This window comes from Mus caroli, chromosome X (genome assembly GCF_900094665.2).
Source record: "Mus caroli chromosome X, CAROLI_EIJ_v1.1, whole genome shotgun sequence".
NCBI classification, from domain to species: Eukaryota; Metazoa; Chordata; class Mammalia; order Rodentia; family Muridae; genus Mus; species Mus caroli.
The window spans coordinates 129,326,491-129,345,571 of NC_034589.1; the positions used below are offsets into that span (position 1 = coordinate 129,326,491).

The 19,081-nt window shown below is 38.8% G+C and overlaps 1 protein-coding gene and 1 non-coding gene across 5 annotated transcripts in view; both read left to right on the forward strand.

The window, feature by feature from the left end:
* Window positions 1–19,081, forward strand: part of Mid2 (midline 2) — a 98,567-nt gene that overhangs the window by 8,098 nt on the left and 71,388 nt on the right. For all 4 annotated transcript variants that reach the window (XM_029473304.1, XM_029473305.1, XM_021153072.2 and 1 more), the window contains exon 2: window positions 5,367–6,082. In XM_029473304.1, coding sequence (XP_029329164.1) covers window positions 5,423–6,082 — 660 coding nt within the window. In that variant the 5' untranslated portion in view covers window positions 5,367–5,422. The remainder of the gene's footprint in view (window positions 1–5,366; window positions 6,083–19,081) is intronic.
* On the forward strand, window positions 7,015–7,121 carry LOC115030136. Its single transcript, XR_003835761.1, has one exon. It is a non-coding gene; the product is annotated as a U6 spliceosomal RNA (small nuclear RNA).

Sequence of the window (19,081 nt, forward strand, 5' to 3'; positions counted from 1 at the left end):
ATTCATTTATGACAAGCCATGTGTTTTCTAGAGAAAGCTTCATGATTATCAGTCATTGGTCATACTCGATCAGATTCACATTCTTTTGCTGTCCTTACAGCCTTCTAAATCAAAGATCTGCAATCCTCAAAACTTTCTGAAGTTGCAACACCTTCTTGTTTTCTTTTTGTTGTGTCCCTTCCTCTGCTAAAAGTATTTTTGTGACGTAGGTAGGAATTACGTGTTTTTAGCAACAATTTAAATATTTTTAAGTAAATAAGAACTGAGGCTTAAGAATTTTCTGACACTCATTGACAGGTTGTAGATGTCTCCGAGCATTGCAAGACCAAGATAGGGAACCAGCGACTTAGAAAAAAAGAAATAAGCTATTCAAGCTGGGAGCGATGATGCTTGTCTGCAATTCCAGCACTAAGCAGGTGGAGCAGGGGAATCAGGAGTTCAAGGTACCTAGTGAGTTCAAGGCCTGCTGAGATACATGAGACCCTAGCTGGAAAAAAAGTATTAAAAACAAATAGAAGTAAGCAATCCAGTAGAGTTTATGGGCACTACATAATCACACAATTTGCAATACATTGATACCATATAGTAGTTAGCTATATTAAGTCTGGAGTTTGATCTGACTTTGAATCTCTTTTTAAAGACTGAGATGTGGTTCACATATCATAATAGTCACCATTTAAAAGTATACAGTCAAGTGGTTTTTAATATAGTAAAAAACTTGTGCACCCATTACCACTGTCTAACTCCAGAATACTGTCGAAATTCCAGAAAGAAAGTCCATACATATTCGTACTTACACCCACTCCTTCCCTCTTTTAGACCTTGGCTACTATTATGCTTTCTGTTCCTATGAGTTTCCCTATTCTAGGAATTTCATATAAAGGGAATCACACAATATACTACTTTCTGTACTGGTTTCTTTCATTTGGAAATATATTTTAAAGGATTGTCCATATCGCAGGTTCTATCAGTACTCCATTCATTTTTATAGCCAAATAATACTGTATCATAAGGATAAACCATGTTTTGATTTTTCATATATCAGACGATGTGGTTTGGTTGTTTCTCCCTTGGCTACTATGAATATTGCTGCCATGAACATTGGTGTGCATGAGCTTTTGAATAAACACATTTTTAAAAAAAATTATTCAGTATAGACCTAGGAGTGGAATAGCTTGATCAGATGGCAACTTCACATTTAACTCTGGAGGAAATGCCAAACTATTTCCCAAAGCAGCTGCACCATTTTGCATTTGTACTAGTAATATATGAGGGATTCAATTTCTCCACATCCTGGCAGACACCTGCTACTTTCCCTTTCTGTTTGTTTGCTTTGTATTATTACAGCTATTCTAGTGTGTTTATTTGGTTTGCATTTCCCTAATGGCTGATGATGTTGGATATCTTTTCATGTGCTTACTGGCTACTTGTTTATCTTCTTTGGAAGATCCTTTACCTTTTCATTCTGCTGATGCTGTAGTTTCTAGCCCTAAAGGTTTAAATTTAGATGAAGTAGCATTTATCTGTATTGGTTGTTTGTGATTTTGCTGTGATCTAAAAAAAAAAAAAAAAAAAAATCCTGTTGTCTAACCTAAGGCATGTCAGATTTACAGGAATCTTTTCCTCTAAGACTTTTGCTGTTTTGATTCATAGACCATTTTCCTGTATTCATCTTTAGATTGAATGGGTTTTTTTTTTTTTGTAATCCAAGATCTCTCACTATGTAGTCCACAGTGTCCTTGAACTTGTTCTGATGATCCTCCTGTCCCCACCTCTCAAGTGTTGGGATTGCAGGCATACACTACCATGCCTACCTAGTTTTAATGATTTTTCTATGTCATAATAAATATAGCTTTCTAACTTCATTTCTTGTGCATGTTGGGATGAAGTTTTCCCAGAACTATTTGTTGAAATTCTTCTTTTTTTTTTGCTGAATTATCCTGGAACCTTTGTCAAAAACGAGTTGGTTATAAATATACAGGCTTGTTTCTAGAGGCTTTTATTTTTTTCTACGTTTGACTATTTATTGTGCTATTTGCAAGCAAGTATGACCTTGGACAAATTACTTTCTTTGTCATGCTAGCACTTATTTTTTTTAAAGAAAACTCTAAAAACAATAATTGGTATTGTACTGATGCTTAGCTAGTAATAGAGGTAGGGAAATGGATGCTAGTTTCAGGCAGGCTAGAACAGCACTAATGAGAATCAGGGGCCCTAATGAATAAACAAATGTTTGAGGAACTTGCAAAAAGTATCCAGTCCCTCAAATTGGCTAATGATGTTACTGTGTCACAATAAAACAAATGGAGTGTCAGGCGTGGTAGTGTATGCCAACCACCCCATCCTTTGTGGGGAGGAAACAGGATGATCAGGCATTAGAAGTCAATGATCTTAACCAATTGAACTTATTGCAGTTATGTTAAAATAAAATAAGGTGTGGCTCATTTAAGTAATTTTCTGCATTTTATCTATCCTTTCTGTTTTTTTCTTTTGTTTTTCTTTATGTTAGACTTTACTGTTATGGAGACCTCCAAGAGTCCTTTGAAAGCTTTGAACAATCCTCTTCTGGTAACAAATGGCATTCACACACTGCAGACATTTATTTCTAGGAGGTCCAGAAACCTCTAGTTAAAGATTCCTTCTTTGACCTTATATAAGGCCATTGTGACCTAGAGTGTGTTTCCCTAAGTTTAATTTCATAGTGAGGTTCAAGGGTCATATTGATTTGGGAACACATTTTAGGGATTCATATGAAATCGAAGAGATACTTCTCCATATCTTCTTCCCTCTTAAGACTGGGAAGCTGTGGCACCTTAACGGAACATGTAAACTCGACTTTCTGCAATGTCTGAGCAACCTGGGTAGTTTTCGACACAGGCATTGTGGAATGCTTGAAGCTCTGAAAGGGGTTGTAGTAGAAGTACAGTGTCAGATGAAGATAGTCTTAAAGGAAGGAGTCGGAAAGAGGCAGAGGGTTCAGAGGGACAGAGAGACAAAAATAGAAGCGGAAGCCGGCCATTTAGAAACTCTCTTGTAAATAGTTAAGATAACTTCAGTGAAGGAGGTGAGATGATAGAATAAAGGTGTAGGAGACAAAGCACAGGCATTGGCATGAGAGTGATTTCAGTTCTGGGTTTGTGTGTTTCTGGTTGACTTACTAATGACTCTGTGCCTCATTTTCCTAAGTCTATGATGGGTCTAATAATGATCCCATATTCACAGTCCTGAAAGAATTTAATGTACATAAAGTGCTTAACATAGCACTCAGAACACATATAAATAATCAATATGTGCCTTCTTATGTTTGCTCTGAGCAATACATTATTGGCCATTATTTAATACCAGTTTTGTGCCAGGCATCATCATGCTATGAATAAAAATACAAAATTGTTGTGGTTCTCCAGGAGAGGAGAGAATTAGTAGGAAATACATATATGCTAATGTGAATGTTCTAGAAACCCCCAGTATTTGAAGTAATAAACACTTTCTAGGATTGGATGATAACATTCACCATTTAAGGAAACCTTGCATTTTTTTGCAAGGATGGTCAGAGAGTGTTATTTCATTTGAGCCAATGTTTAATTTGACTATCAGATGAAATTATCTAAGGAAATAGTCCTACCCTGTGTGGGAGTTGTAATCTTCTCTAAAGGCATACAATTATAAGGTCCCTCTTCAGACATATGGATGAATGTGCTTAAGTAACTGAAAATCATAAAATAAAATTATCACATGTCTCAGTCTTTAAAATGTAGCTAAACAAACCTTTGAACCTACTAACCTAAGTGGGAGTGGCTGCCTTATAAAGAAAACCCTCCCCATTTATAGCCCAATTTACTGTAGGATGTTCATTAAATACCTGGTTAGTTCGGTACATTGAATGGGTTTGATTTAGAAACATCCTTTGTGAATGCATTTATTTTACTTAAGTGCTAGATATAATTGTACTCAATATTGGTGATTCCCATGAGAGGGTTATGCACATATTACTACTCACTGACAATATTTGAACAAATACCAGTGGAAGAATCAAATTTTCAGGTCCTGATGAAGATTTCTAATGCTAGTGAGATGAACAAGACTCCTCACAATCAAGAGAAGCCCTTCTCTCTCGTATTAATAGAACCAACAGTTTCATCCAGGGAGGCAGGCTTTCTATTTGTCCTTAGTGAGAGCTAACTTAGAATATCAAAGACTCATAGCAATATCTTTATGTCCAAGTCTGAAACGACTGTGAGAAAATGGAGAGAGTGACAGACTCGTTAGCACTGTCATTTGGGGCATTTCTTTTACTCTCTGGTCTGCATGAAAATGAAAGTTACCAGATTGAAAGTTTTCTGGCAGTTCAACTCACAATTTCCAGATAGATCTTGAGTTTTATCTAGTCATGTTTTAGAAAGCATGAATAAAAAACACCCGGGAGACGAGTTTTTGTTTTTTGTTTTTGTTTGTTTTGTTTTTTTAAACAGGCAGGTGCTAGCTGAACAATCTGTAACAATAAAAACAAACAGACAGACAGAAGCTGGACGAGCACTTGTTACAGATTAAGTCCACAGTTGGAATTCTTCCCTACCCAACTTGACCAAATTAAGGAGTTTTCAGAGGTCAGGGTTTGAGAAAGCGAAATGGAAAGGCATAATATCATCTTTTGTCTTAAATGACTCAGCTTATTAGAGATAGGATGAAACAGATCTCCATGTGTGCTAATATAAAGTAATTCAAGTTCATAGTCTGGAGGAAAATGTATTATTCCGCACTGAAACTGCATTTTCCCAAAGCTGTCTGTCTTTTTTTTTTTTTTTCTCTCCATGCAGGCACTTAGAATGGAATCATTTCAGGAAAGAGAGAGCTAGTTTGAAATATAGCCTTGTTTTCCTTCCACTGGATGTAAAATAGGAGCAGCCTGTATATCTTGCCTTGACATGAAATAGAGTACAATATTGGAGAATAGGGATTGAGAAATTTGTAGGGCCTCCAACTCATCACAGTCTCAGAGAAGAGATGCCAATGGAGAATTTAGGAGGAAATGGTCCATGCTGAGTGTGGGAGCTGGAATGGTAATGGTAATGGTAATCAGGAAACCAAGACATAGAGGTAGCCCCTTGCTTCTGTTTATTGGTGAAGGAAAACAAAACAAAACTAAAACAAAACAGAACAAAACAAAACCCAGGCAAGTGTCTAAACGAAGGTTTGAAGGAGAGTAGGGTGCAGAAAGGCTTCCTGATTAATTTTCCAATAATCCCTATTGCTTAAGTGTCCCTAGGGAGTCTATCAGGCCGAAAGTCTCCCTTGGTTACAATATAATTATTCTGCAATCACTTTTCCTTCAGAAATGCTTAGTGACTCTTACTTTGTGTTACTTGCAGGTGAGAGCCCAGCCTCTGCGGTTCTTAATGCCTCAGCAGGATTATTTTCACTAAAGATGGAAACACTGGAGTCAGAATTGACCTGTCCAATCTGCCTCGAGTTGTTTGAAGACCCTCTTCTGCTTCCTTGTGCTCACAGCCTATGTTTTAGCTGTGCCCACCGCATCTTGGTCTCAAGCTGCAGCTCTGGTGAATCCATTGAACCCATTACTGCTTTCCAGTGTCCTACATGCAGGTATGTTATCTCACTGAATCACCGGGGCCTGGATGGCCTCAAGAGGAATGTGACCCTGCAGAACATTATTGATCGATTCCAGAAGGCTTCAGTCAGTGGGCCCAATTCTCCAAGTGAGAGCCGCCGGGAGAGGACTTACAGGCCTAGCTCCGCCATGTCGAGTGAGAGAATTGCATGTCAATTCTGTGAGCAGGACCCTCCGAGAGATGCTGTAAAGACATGCATCACCTGTGAGGTCTCCTACTGTGACCGTTGCCTTCGGGCCACACACCCCAACAAGAAACCTTTCACCAGCCATCGCCTGGTGGAACCAGTTTCAGACACACATCTTCGAGGGATTACCTGCCTGGACCACGAGAACGAGAAGGTGAACATGTACTGTGTATCTGATGATCAATTGATCTGTGCCTTATGCAAACTGGTGGGTCGTCACCGAGACCATCAGGTCGCTTCTCTGAATGATCGATTTGAGAAACTAAAGGTAAGCAGTATTTGCTCCCTCACAATTTTGATTTAGTACATAGTTGTACAGGTAGCAAGGTCCCCAATATACTGGGTCACTTTTTCTATAGGTCAAATAAGTCAAGTTATTTTCATAGAGAATAACCTACTCACTGCAAGTTTTCCCTGGGACTTAGATATTACATAAGGCTGCTTGTAGTTCTGGGGAAGTGCAATTCACAAGGGTAACAGCAGCCTTTCTCATCTGTGACACATTGTGCATTATATATCTTTGCTATGATCTCCCCACCTTGTCTTTTTAGTATGTGAGTACGTACCTGTGTAGGTGTACTGAAATTAGCATGTGTGTTAATTTGCATACATTTGGCTGGGTCTCTATGGAGGTGTGGGTGGAAGTGTCTGAGTATATCTATGCAGATGAGAGATTTGTGGAGGACATTAGTATATGCATGTGTTTGCAAGGTCTGGGGATGCGACTCAGTGATAGAGTGCTTGCATAGCAAGTGTCAAGTCCCTGGGTTCTAGTACCATTTCTGCAAGAAACAACAACGACGACAAAATACCTCATCAGTACCGGCAAAGAAAGCAGTGTTGCAAATTGCCAGTGAGCACTTCACTTAGAGCTAATTCTTACACCAATAGATCACCAAATCAGGAGGTGTGGTCAAACTCCTGAGCTAAAAGTGGTGAGTTTGTGCCTAGGTTTGCAGGTTCCATCTTACAAGTCTCCAGGCCTTTGTGTTCAGTGGGCGGGGTTTATGAAGTTATGTTAAATACTATTTATTGGCAAGCCCAAGTGCCTGGTTTTGAAAGGCCTTTTACCTTACTTTGGTGGTCACAAATGTCAGATGTAGCCAACTGTTGGGTTCCTATTGCTTTCCTGATATGTGGTATAAGTTTTCTCAAGAAGGGAGCTACTTAACATAGATTCCTGACTAAATCAAATGTTCAGTGCTGGCTTTGGCATCACACATACTAAACTTGGAATGACAGAAAATTAATTGGCATGGCCCCAGTACAAGGATGACACACAAATTTGGGAAGCATCCCATATTTTGCAAATCAGAATATATTGTGTGGAAAAAGTATTTCCAATTTAAAAAGCTTAAATTTGTTAAGTTTAAATGTTAAATGTCTTGGGACTTTTGGAAAACTAAAACTTGTAATGTCTGTTAGATGCTGTTATATACAATTAAAGGCATAATTGCCCACATTTCTGTATAATTTAAAACAATTGTTATTTCTGCAATGAATATTATATCATCACATATTTAATTATGTATTCATTATAAAATAAAATGAAACTTAACAAAATAAAATGTTTAAATGAATAGTAAGATTACCACCCCCAAATAGAACCTAAGTCTACATAAGCCAGGCTAGAAGGAAGGTCCCAATAGCATGGAGGGAGGTGGGAAAGTAATGGAGGCTTTTCTTCTGTTAGAATCTGGTGAACTTATTCAAATTTACATGGAAATTAGTGTTGGTAAGGGAAGCAGCAGTCAGAATAGATCCACGATCTTGTCTGTAATTTACTGCACACAATATTTAGAGCATCACACTTACAATGGTTTGCGCCTCTTTTGATAATGAATTGTTTCCAACATGTCACCTTCTCTCAGCTTTTTGGTTAAGAGCAAGTGTATACCTAATGTATGTAAGACTCGATGTCAATGTTTTTATTTCAGCGAAGGTGTAACTTTGATTCTTGTGGGGCTCCAGAGGGTAATATTATTGCCTTAAAGTCTTAGAATCATCCAATTGTTAGGCCAAGCACCTGGTCTAGTGCAAACCTTGCATTTTAAAGTTTCATACATTGAGACTTTCTTCCACTAAGTGACGTGGTAAATGTTAACAGACCTGTTTAGTAATTGCACTGGCACTGAAAAGCAGTCTCCGGGCAGAGTCAACTATCTTTTTTTAACTGCTGTTTCCCCTCTGAAACTAACTTTATGCTCCAGCAACTACACATCCCGTAGGTAGGTCCATGATTAGCAGCCTCAGGAAGAGGACATAATTTTATAACTTTCAGCTTCACAATGGCAAAAGGTAGGGGTGGGAGTAAGAAGAGTGGGGGACATGGAGAGGATGGAGTAATCACTGCCAAATATTTTCAGGTGTTAGGATCATAATAAGGCATTGGCTTTGAAAAATCTTCCACACAGAAATACCAGCATCCATATGTACTGCTGAGATAACAAAGAGACTGAGGAGAATAAGCCTGTGTCTAGAGAACACTGGCTATTCCAGAATAGCGGAAAACATGGGGGGATAGATCAAGCAGATTTGGCAGTATACAGCTATAGTTCTAGTCTCCTGGCTGGGAAAATACAAGTGTATTTTATAAAAAGATGTCTTGGTCTGTGACTAATCAGTAATTTTTGGAGAAAGAGTGGCTATATTTTTTATAGTTTTCCCCCCTTAATTTTTAGGAAATGTGCAGAAAAATCTGTTTATAAATTAAGTGGAAACTATTTTTGTTCATTTTTGGACGGAGACTGGAAACATCTGAATCATTCCCAACTGTGTGGTTTGTTATGTTGTCTGAAAAGGAAAAGGGAGTACACACACACACACACACACACACTCTTGTGAGTAAGAGAGAGGGATGAGGAAGGGAAGGCAGGAGAGAAAAAGGGAGGTGAGGAATTTCCTCCACCAGTGCCGAGTGGGAAAGGGGATTATTATTATTATTTTTATCATTTGCTGCTCATTTCAATTTTACCCTCACAACTCTCAATTTTGCCAGCTTCATCTACTCGGGTGAACTTCCTAACCGCATACAAAATGTCCAGTCTGGCTTTTTTTCCCCTCTACTTTCACCAGTGTTGTTCTCTTGGCTTGCTTAGGAACTCTACCCGCTCTTTAGAGCTCAAGCCAAACCCCACAAGTCTGCTCTAATACACTACAGAGACATTTTAAATGCCTTGAGGCCAGATACAATGTTTTTTTTTCTCACTATCCTTTTTTTGTGTTTGTCAAACACATACATAGTGCCTCTTTAAGAAATCCAAAGAAATTAGGTCTTCATAATGACATGGGGGTTTTGTTTATTTGTTTGTTCTTTTTTTTGAGGCAAAGTTTTGATTTTGCTTTTGTTTGTTTGTTTTTTATGTAACACAGTCTGACCTTGAACTCACATTCTTCCTGAATCTGATTCCTGGGTGCTAGGATTAGAGGCCAGAACCACTATGCCCAGTGTTAGAATTATGTTATAGGAAGTATATTAGTGCACCTGGTTTGATTTCGTTCTCATCTTAGTAGACATAAATCATTCTTGCCATTATGAATACCTTGGATGTCTAAAAATGTCTCCTGTGAACTACTGACAATTTTCAAACCCAGAGCGTGAGCAAATGTATGACATGTCCTTAATTTTAAGTGCCTATTCATTTTGATTACTGGATTTTCCAACTGCCTAACCCTATGATGACATCTGTATAAATCAGACGTGATTATTATAATTCTCTTTGAGAGCGATGTCTTCACATTTCCATGCCCACAGCCTGCCAAAAATGTAGCTGATAAAAAAACCAGGGGGGATGGAGGAATTTCCTGGAAGGGATAAACAAGCACATTTTCCTTTCCTCATTCTATTTCCTCTAATTCACCACTGCAAATCATTATTATATGTAGCTATATTTACATATCAAGACTCTTGTTATTACAGTATATTACCTGGAACTGGATTAAGTTTTTTCCATTGGAAAGTCTCTCTCTCTCTCTCTCTCTCTCTCTCTCTCTCTCTCTCTCTCTCNTCTCTCTCTCTCTCTCTCTCTCTCTCTCTCTCTCTCTCTCTCTCACACACACACACACACACACACACACACACACACACAAATAAAAGTTGAGACAGAGCTAAACATTCCCAGACAAAGATTAAGGAGATATAAGACTTGGAGAATGTTCAAAGGAAAGCTACAGTAAAAGTTAAAAGGTTAGAAAGAAAGGTATTGTTGAATCACATCATTTTGATTACTGTCCTTCTTCCTACTCAGTCGCTCTGTTGTCCTGCCACTCACCTTCATTCTGCTTTTCCCAGTCAATTGTCTGTGCACCCACTTGACACCCACTTCTGTTGGCTAAGACAGATACTCTCTCAAGTATGTACCAGTAAGCATTTGATTACATCTGAACCAATATGAGTATGAATATAAACATGAGAGGATACATATCTTTATGAGAGACTGGGTTGGGAAGAGGGTATATTTGCATAAATATGTAGGCACTGTCATCTGCGAGGGTGTACATTTCTACATGAATCTGTGACTGAGAATGCCTGTGTGGAGCTGTATCGGTGTGCCTATCAATATGTGTCACTGTATATGAAGATGAACATCTGTGATATCTACTGACAAGTTGGGCAGGTGGAGATCATGAGTGTAAGACTTTCTGTAGGCACCTTAGGGAGGGTTAGAGTCTCAAGAATAACCTACCCTAAAGCTAGACCATACAAGGTTAAGGATCACTCTAATAAATGAGCCAGACCTCTATGCTAAATTAGAAAAATCTTCAGTATAAACCAGGGTGGGTTACTATAGATGAAAGGAGAGGTAAAACATTTTTATTGTATCTTATTTACTTGGGTCTAGAATAACTTGTTAAATATAGCAAGAAAAGCAGCACTCAATTTAATAAAATTTCTATCAAACTTAAATAAAAATGAAAAAATAGTTGGGATTTATGTTCGTTGAGGTATGGATAGTAATGGGTGAATGTGGATGGGAAGGCTAAAATCAAGGGGTTTCTCAGCTAACCCTGTCTTCACCCTTCAATTCTAGATCCTAAAGTTACAATTGCTTATAAAGCTGGCATCTCTGTTGTCTCTGAACTGTTCAAGACTTCTCCCCCATCATATGTATGTATAAATCTAGAACCAGGTATGGTGTTGAATGCCTGCAGTCTTAGTACTTGGGAGGTAGAGGAAGGAGGGTCAGGAGTTCAAGGTCATTCTTGGCTCATAGTGAGTTTGTGTACACCCTTGGATACATGAGGATGTGTTACAAACAAACAAACCATCAAAACCAAATAAAAACAACAGAAAAGCAAACACAGGCAAGGGCATGTTAGCATATGCCTAAATCTCAGCATTTGGGTGTAGTAAGGGGGTGGGGGGTCACTGCGAGTTTGAAGCCTGCCTGATCTACATAGTGAGTTCTGGACCAGCCAGGACTACATAGCAAGGCATGTCTCAAAGATAAGAAGACAGAACATGATTCTAAAATAGGCAAAAAAAAGTCTGAATAATTCTGTAAATGGCTATGTGGGTGTCTGAGTAAATGTATTTTCATTTCATCTTTACTAAAACTGCTTTCTAAGACTGATCTGAATCCTTGTTTTTTTACTTCCAAGACTTCATCGATTTCTCTGGCTCTGCACTCATGTAGTATTAATAGGAGCCTGTGCTGGAAGATATTTTCTGTTGTCATCTCTCTAGCTTAAGAGCAAGTTTAGCAAATAGAAACTCCAATTATGTGTGTTTCCCCTTTATGTTTTGAGGCTGTTTTGTCACTGGTCTTTTAGTCACTAGTGGCGGAGCTAAATAACTACTTTGAGCAGACTTCAAAAGATGATGGATGATTCAGATTACTCTCGGGTTGGTGAGAATCTTGTCTGTTACTACTGGACAAAGGAACTTATTACAGAAATATAATACATGTAAGGAAGCAAGAATTATTGAGGTTAGAGTAGTGACATTTGAAGATGGAAATATGGTAAAGTCTCTTAAGTCCACGAACATTTGATATAATGAGATAATGCCTCATTCTTTGTCTCAGTCAATGATATAAGAAACTTTAACTGTAGCACCGGGGGATTTGGATTAGAGAATTCTTTAATCATTTGACAATTAATGAACCCTTACTTTGTTTATTGAACATTTTAGACATTGTAGTGGGAGTGGGAGCTATAAGAAACAAGACACAGTCTTTGTCACAACTGGGGCTTTGAGCTTAGTAGGGAAGACAGACACATCAATTGAAAAATCCAATTCAGTTTGATTGCTAGCATGATAGAAATTTGCACAGGATGCTCTGAAACCCAGAGTTTAGAACAAGGAAAAGATGTCATCAGACTCAGAACTGAGAATTGGAGATGGATTTGTGTTCGAAGAAGGGTCAGATTGGAAAGACTCCACGAGGAAAGGACTGAATAGGACTTAATGAATGGCTACAGTGGTTTTAGATGGTCAAGAGACTTAAAGAAGAATGCTTGAATTGGGGATGTCTTCAAAAGAAAGGCACTGAAGACAGAAATAAAGAAGTTAGGAAGAGACAACATGTAATTATGGGTCATTCAACATTCTTTTGTCAAATATTCGCTGACCACCTATTAGATGCTAGGCAACAGAAAAGATGTTAAAGGGATAAACACAGCTTAATCCCAACCCTGGTAGAACAAGGAGAGACAGACAATTGAGAACATGGTTACAAAACAGTGTAAGCACAAGAAGTTATGAGAGCCGTGGAAGGACAGTAGGTTTTGGACTTCATTATTGGGGACTTGGGGCAAAGTCAGGGAATGAGGATGTTCTGCTTAAGAGAACAGAATGTGTTCAAACATCTGGCAGGTGGAACCAACGGAATGTTACAAGAACTGCAAGGGCAAGGATCTAGAAGGAATTGAAATTCAAGTTTTTCTTGTGGCTGAAAAATGGCTAGAGGAATAGATATAATTGGCTTCAGAATGGAGAGTCAGCCATGCAAAAGCAAGCTGAGAAGAGGGTCAAGGGTTGACTCTCATAGCCCACTCAGAAATTATATATGAAGGAAGAGCAGATGAAAGAGAAAGAAAAAACTGTAGCCAAAAGATTGGCAGTGAGGAGGGGCTATGCAAGGAGAATGGAATTCAGAGGCTTTCACTCACTATGATGAGTGTTATCAAAATAAATGCTACATTTAGGTTTATTTAGAAGGTACAAGTAAAATCCACCTGTTTAAGCTAAATATTTACTGAACTTGGGCATGCATCCAAGGAGGAAAGGAAACATGCAGAATGGTTTGAGTAGCATTTCTGGTCACAGAAGTGGAGGTTCGAGTCTGTGTTCAATGTTTGCAGAGACGTCTGAATGAGAAGAGGGAGACAGTGACAACCCATTTTACCTGTTTGAGAGTCTGCCATTTTCTAACAAACCTGAAGTGGAGTTGACCTGTGTGATACACATCTAGAATGTCATCTGCATCTCATTGTAGGACATAGCTTATGTCTCTACAACAGCAAATAAGTGTTGGGGGAAAGAATAAACTCTGGCATAAGGATGTGGGCTTCAGTTTGTCGACCAGATGGTGTGTTCTGTTGTTGAAAGGCCATATGTAATTGATATATAAAGTGACAGACTGAAGCAAAAGCAAAGTAAGTATTTCTAAGACAAACACTTGGGGAAGAGAAGAAGAAGAAGAGGAAAAAGAAGAGGAGGAGGAGGAAGAGGAGGAAGAGGAGAAGAAGAAGAAGAAGAAGAAGAAGAAGAAGAAGAAGAAGAAGAAGAAGAAGAAGAAGAAGAAGAAGAAGAAGAAGAAGAAGAAGANGAAGAAGAAGAAGAAGAAGAAGAAGAAGAAGAAGAAGAAGAAGAAGAAGAAGAAGAAGAAGAAGAAGAAGAAGAAGAAGAAGAAGAAGGTAGAGCATGAACTGCAAAGCATATTAAGATTCTGGCTTCTGGTTTTTGGAGGAGCAGGAAATGTTCATATCTAGATAGGATGGGAAAAAAAGGGTGATGAGTGGGAGTGGTAGCACTGACTGACATATTTGCTCTGCTTGTGGAGACAGGTTCCCACTGTGACTCGAACTCATGGATAATCTTCCTGCCTCAGCCTCTTGAATGCTGGGATTACCAATGGATATATTACATTGTATATATAGTTATATATAAGTATATATTATCAATACACACACATACACACATATATAGATATATATATAAGCACTCTCTTTTTTTTTTTTTGTAAATTGTCTTCCTCCTGCCACAGGTTTGAACATAGGACCTTATACATGTTAAGTAAGTGCTGGACTACTGAGATATATCCCCAGACCTGATGATGATGATGATGATGATTTTACTTTCCCCAGTTTTTAATGCAAACAGTCATTTCTGGTCCGTGTTCCTCATCTACTCCATGTTTCCTACGCCCTACCTTACTAGTCTCTATTTCTACCTGTCTCTTGCTTTTCACACTAAATTACATGCATGGAGATATATGGAAGTTGTCTTAATCTTTAAAAACTTAACTTTGAGATTGATTCTCTTCTCTTTCTCACTCCTACCCTTTGTCCCAGGGTTCAGTTCCCATATCAAAGCCCCAAAGTTGTGATCTTGCCTAGGTATAGAAAATATTCTCCCTGTATCTTTTGGAAAGCTATCTAGGAAACAGGCTTTTGATGGCAATACTTGATGTCTTAATAGAACAAACAGAAAAGCTGGCCCCCTTTCCAGGTGTTAAGACTGGCTGTGTCTGGTCCATGTGTGTAAGTGCTCATGTGTGTAACTACATATGCCTCCCTGGAATGGAGTGTGGCAAGTATAGAGTTGGGACAGCTCTGTGCCGGAAGAGTAACCTCTCTTCCTTTAATGAAGATCGCGCTCTCTTTTTTTTTTTTTTTTTTATTACATGACTAAGTTTCTTGAGAGACTAAATAAAAAAGAATGTTACCTTAAGTAACCTGTACCTAAAGAAGTGAGATTTTTTCAAAGCAATTATTTAGGTGAGTCACAGAGGGCGTTTTGAAAAATGGGATGCTGTCTGACAGAAGAGTGGTCGGTGCCTGGCTTCCTGGACAGAAAATTGTGTTCTTTAGTAAAGGAACTGGAGAGCTCAAAAAGGCCAAGCCTATACAATACAAATGAAATAGAATTAGGGTGAAAATGGAATCAGTGTAGACTGCCAATTTAGCTAACACAGGCCTCTTACGATCTCAATTATGGAAGGCCGCCAAGTCATCCCTTCTTTTTGTGCTGTTTAGACACATGTACAATTCTGTGAGAGCCAGAGTGTAGTCATTAGAAGGTGAAGAGGGTCTCAGAGTTTTATAAGCTAAAATGGCTTCTCACCCTCACAAAAGGGAAATGCAGAGAGACTCAGAGGTAACCTCCTGCAGCAGGAAATGGGAACTTCATCCTGCTCTCTCTGCCAACCTCCTGTCCCTGTTTCCTCCCAGCAGATATCTCCATTCCAATCTCCCCTGCCACTTTGGCTCTCTTGCTGTGATGGTTCAACTGTTTGGAGAATGTTGTACTGACTGGGCTCGGACAGAGGGAACCTAGCCCAGTCATTAACTGGAATCCATGTGCAAGGAGCAAAACAAAGTAATTCTTCAAAACGGAATTACAATAACAAAGAGACATGTTTATTTTGACAGGAGAAGATTTTTGTGTGCATGCACACACAAACACCCACACAAATCAACTTTGTTTACTAGACATGGTATAGACAAGATAATCCCGTGGCCAACGCAATCTCATCATTGAAACCGAGAGTTTCCCCGAAAGTTTACTTCTCAATGATTTGTGAGTGTTGGGTATTTTGGAAACCATGAGGAGATAGACTGCAAAATTGCTTCAGTTCTTTGCTTCCCTCCGCATATGTTCATTATTGAGAATCAATTTCAGTTTGAAAGGAGGCTTTCATTCCTTACAAATGACTGGAAGTAAGTAAACGTTCAGTGTTTTCCCCCAAATTACGTCTTATAATGTAAGAAAATAGTGGCAAAAAGCCATCAACAGATGGTGTTTTCATTAGCCAAAGATTTATTTTTCAAAGCATTTTTCATATTAATGAAGCAAGGTTGAAATTAGAGTCATCTTGTCAGCTCTAGAACTGTGTTGTTAAATGGACTGGCATTCTGTAAATTGCTAGGGGGCCAGAGCAAACTAACCATTTGCCATAATTTTGTGATGGTAACCCAAGGCTTGTAGTCTAACCAGACCCCAAATTATGTGTTTAGCCCTAATTTTTCTTTTCTGTAGCTTTGTACAAGCCATAAGTCTTCTCAGTTCAGGGCCATAAATGAGGAAAACACAGCAGGGATCTTAGTCCTGCTCTGCAGTATGGATTATTTATGATAAATCCATTTTAAAGCCAGTGTTGCAACAGGTTGCAAGTACTTGTTGAAAAACATTCTCCCAATGGAATCCTATGTTTGAATGGAAACACATTGTAGTGGGAAACACAGACTTTTGAATAACTTTTTTTCTTCTCTGGGGTTTTCAATCAATGGGCTATTTATCAAATATCTCAGTATAATGATTTTTGATATGTGGGATTTCCATTTATCTGGGAATGTGGACTACTCAGCCAGAGGAAATCATTGACTGATTGGATCCATTAGTGATTTCCCCTCTCTAATTTACACGAGCCCCTTTGATCAAAGTGAGCTCTATTCTATTCACGTTATGGTCAAACTTTTGGAGAGCAGTCTAGGCTTGCAGCCTTCTGATGTACTCTTAGCCCATATGATTTAGCAGCTATTTCCAAAGCCTGACTGAAAATCCCTGTACAAAGGTTACTTGTAGCCTCTGATTACCCAATCCCGTCCACCCCTCATCTTTTAAAACAAATTTTCACATTTCTCATGGTCTCTGTACATTTGACAGTGATCAGTCTTTTCCTGAAACATGTTTATCTTGATTATCCTCTGAGCTTGGCTCAGATATGCATTTGTAACTGCCTTGAGTATTGCAGAATCCTCACAACCAGTGTTCCTGCCTCCCAGCCTTTCCTGTTTTCCTCTGTTCCCCATATTGATGCTAGGTTAATATCCCAAATGATTATGTCATTTCCTTATTCAACACTAAAGCAAATAGGTACACACTCAATTGTACATTCAAAATCCTCAAAACAGGGCTTTTCCCCCAACCTCAGACAGGTTCTAGTTATGTAGCATTGGCTGGTCTAGAACTTGCTCTCTAGCCCTGACTAAGCCTGAAACTCAAATAGATCAGCATATCTTTATTTCCCAAGTGCTTGGACTAATGGTGTATACAACCATATGCAACAAAACAAGGCTTCAAGCTCCTGTTCCATTCTTGTACCCTATGTTCTAGCCAAACTAAACTGTTTGTTGATCGCTGAACAAAAACACCATGTTTTTTCTTGAGAGTGGAAGTATTACTATGTTGTTCAGTACATAGTAACTGAACAGCAGTTCAAACTCCTAGGCTCAAATTATGTTCCTGCCTCAGCTAACTGAGTAGCTGGGACTAGAGGTGTGTACTACCACTTTGGCTGCTGTATTTTTATTTTTGCTCATCTTATTCTTTGTCCCTGAAACACCATGCCATCCATCATCTCTTGTCTGTTAAATTCCTACTCGTCCTTCAAGATCCATCTTAACTTCCTCATCTTTGAAGTCACTGCACCTTAACACAGTAGATGAGCAATGTTTTTGTCGTTGTAAATCTCTGAAGTGTTATTTCTTCTTTTTCCCTTTAACATCTATTTAGTTTAGTGATGGTGCCCAATTCAATGATTGCTGCCCTTTGTTCCTTTTTCCTTCTCCCCAATCCCTTCTTTTGAGAACACAGATTTAGATGGGAACAGAATTAAAGAAAGATAAGAAAGACACCTCAGGAAATAAATGAAATAAAGCAGGGGTGGCATGGGTTACTTCCAGGGAACTAAAGCTGAGGTAATCAAGAAAGATCTGTGTACTAGAGACTTTTCTATTGCTATAAAACACCAAGACCAAAACTAACTTAGAGAACAAAGAGTTGATTTTGATTTACAGTTCCAGAGGGATGAGTCCATCATGGTGGGGGGCCTGGCTACAAGCAGCAGACATGGAGATGGGAGTAGTGAAGCTGAGAAGCCACTTCTTTGTCTTTACTGAGAAGCAAAGAGAGCAAACTAGAAATGGGGTAAGGCCATACTTTCAAAGCTCATGGACTTAGGGTTTTAGTGCACTTTTACAAAGAAAAACCTTTTAATTGGGGCTGCCTTACCATTTCAGATCTTTTAGTCCATTATCATTATTGCAGGACACATGGTGGCACAAAGGCAGATATAGTGCTGAAAAGGTAATTGAGAGTTCCATATCTGGATTGGCAGGCAGCAGGAGACTGTCACACTGAGACCTCAAATACTAGCCCCTAGTGACAAAACTCCTTCAACAAGTTCACCCTTCCTAATAGTGCCACTCCCTATGGGCCCATGAGACCATTTTTATTTAACCCCAGCCCCCAATAATACACTTCCTCCAATAAGACTGCACCTCCCAGAACCTCTTCCAGCAGTGCTAAACTGTTCAAATGCCTAAGTCTATGGAAAATATTTCACCATCACAATGTGACATAAAGGGAAACAAGAGTTTAGCTGGTTCTTAAATTCCCTTTGAGAACAAGTGAAATCAGATTAGCTGGCCTAGATGTACATACATCTATATACATATAGCCCTTGCAACACATTCAAAAAACAATGATAAAGTTATTAAGGAGCCATAACTACTTACTAGACAGGAAAGGATCCAAGATCACGAGTCCCCTCTCTTTGTCTATATCTCTTTGCTCCTTAGTGTCCTTCCAGCCCCCACTTTCCATAGAGTGAACTTTGACCAGCTATAAATCATAGCAACATGAAGACGACAATGAAACAGCAAGCCTGACCCAGAGAAAGAATAGGACCAGAGCGAGGGTCAGGAAATTGGGGTGTTATGTTTGGAACAGATTTGGTGAGGTATTGAGGTAGTGGAAAGGAAAGTAATATATACTGAGACTACAGGAAGTAGCTCTCAATGCTAACATTTGGTGATAAGGAAAGATGAGCATCCTTGATCAATATAGAGAGGCATATTTTAGTTTTCACACAAGGAATGGGAGAGAGTACCTTTTTCAACAGAAAACATGTTAAAGTTATATATATATAACTATACTAGTAAAACTGTTATGTTCAAAATACCTGAAAAGAAATGCAAATCAAAACAGCCCTGATATTCTACCTCACACCAGTCAGAATGGCTAAGATCAAAAATTCAGGTGACAGCAGATGCTGGCGAGGATGTGGAGAAAGAGGAACACTCCTCCATTGTTGGTGGG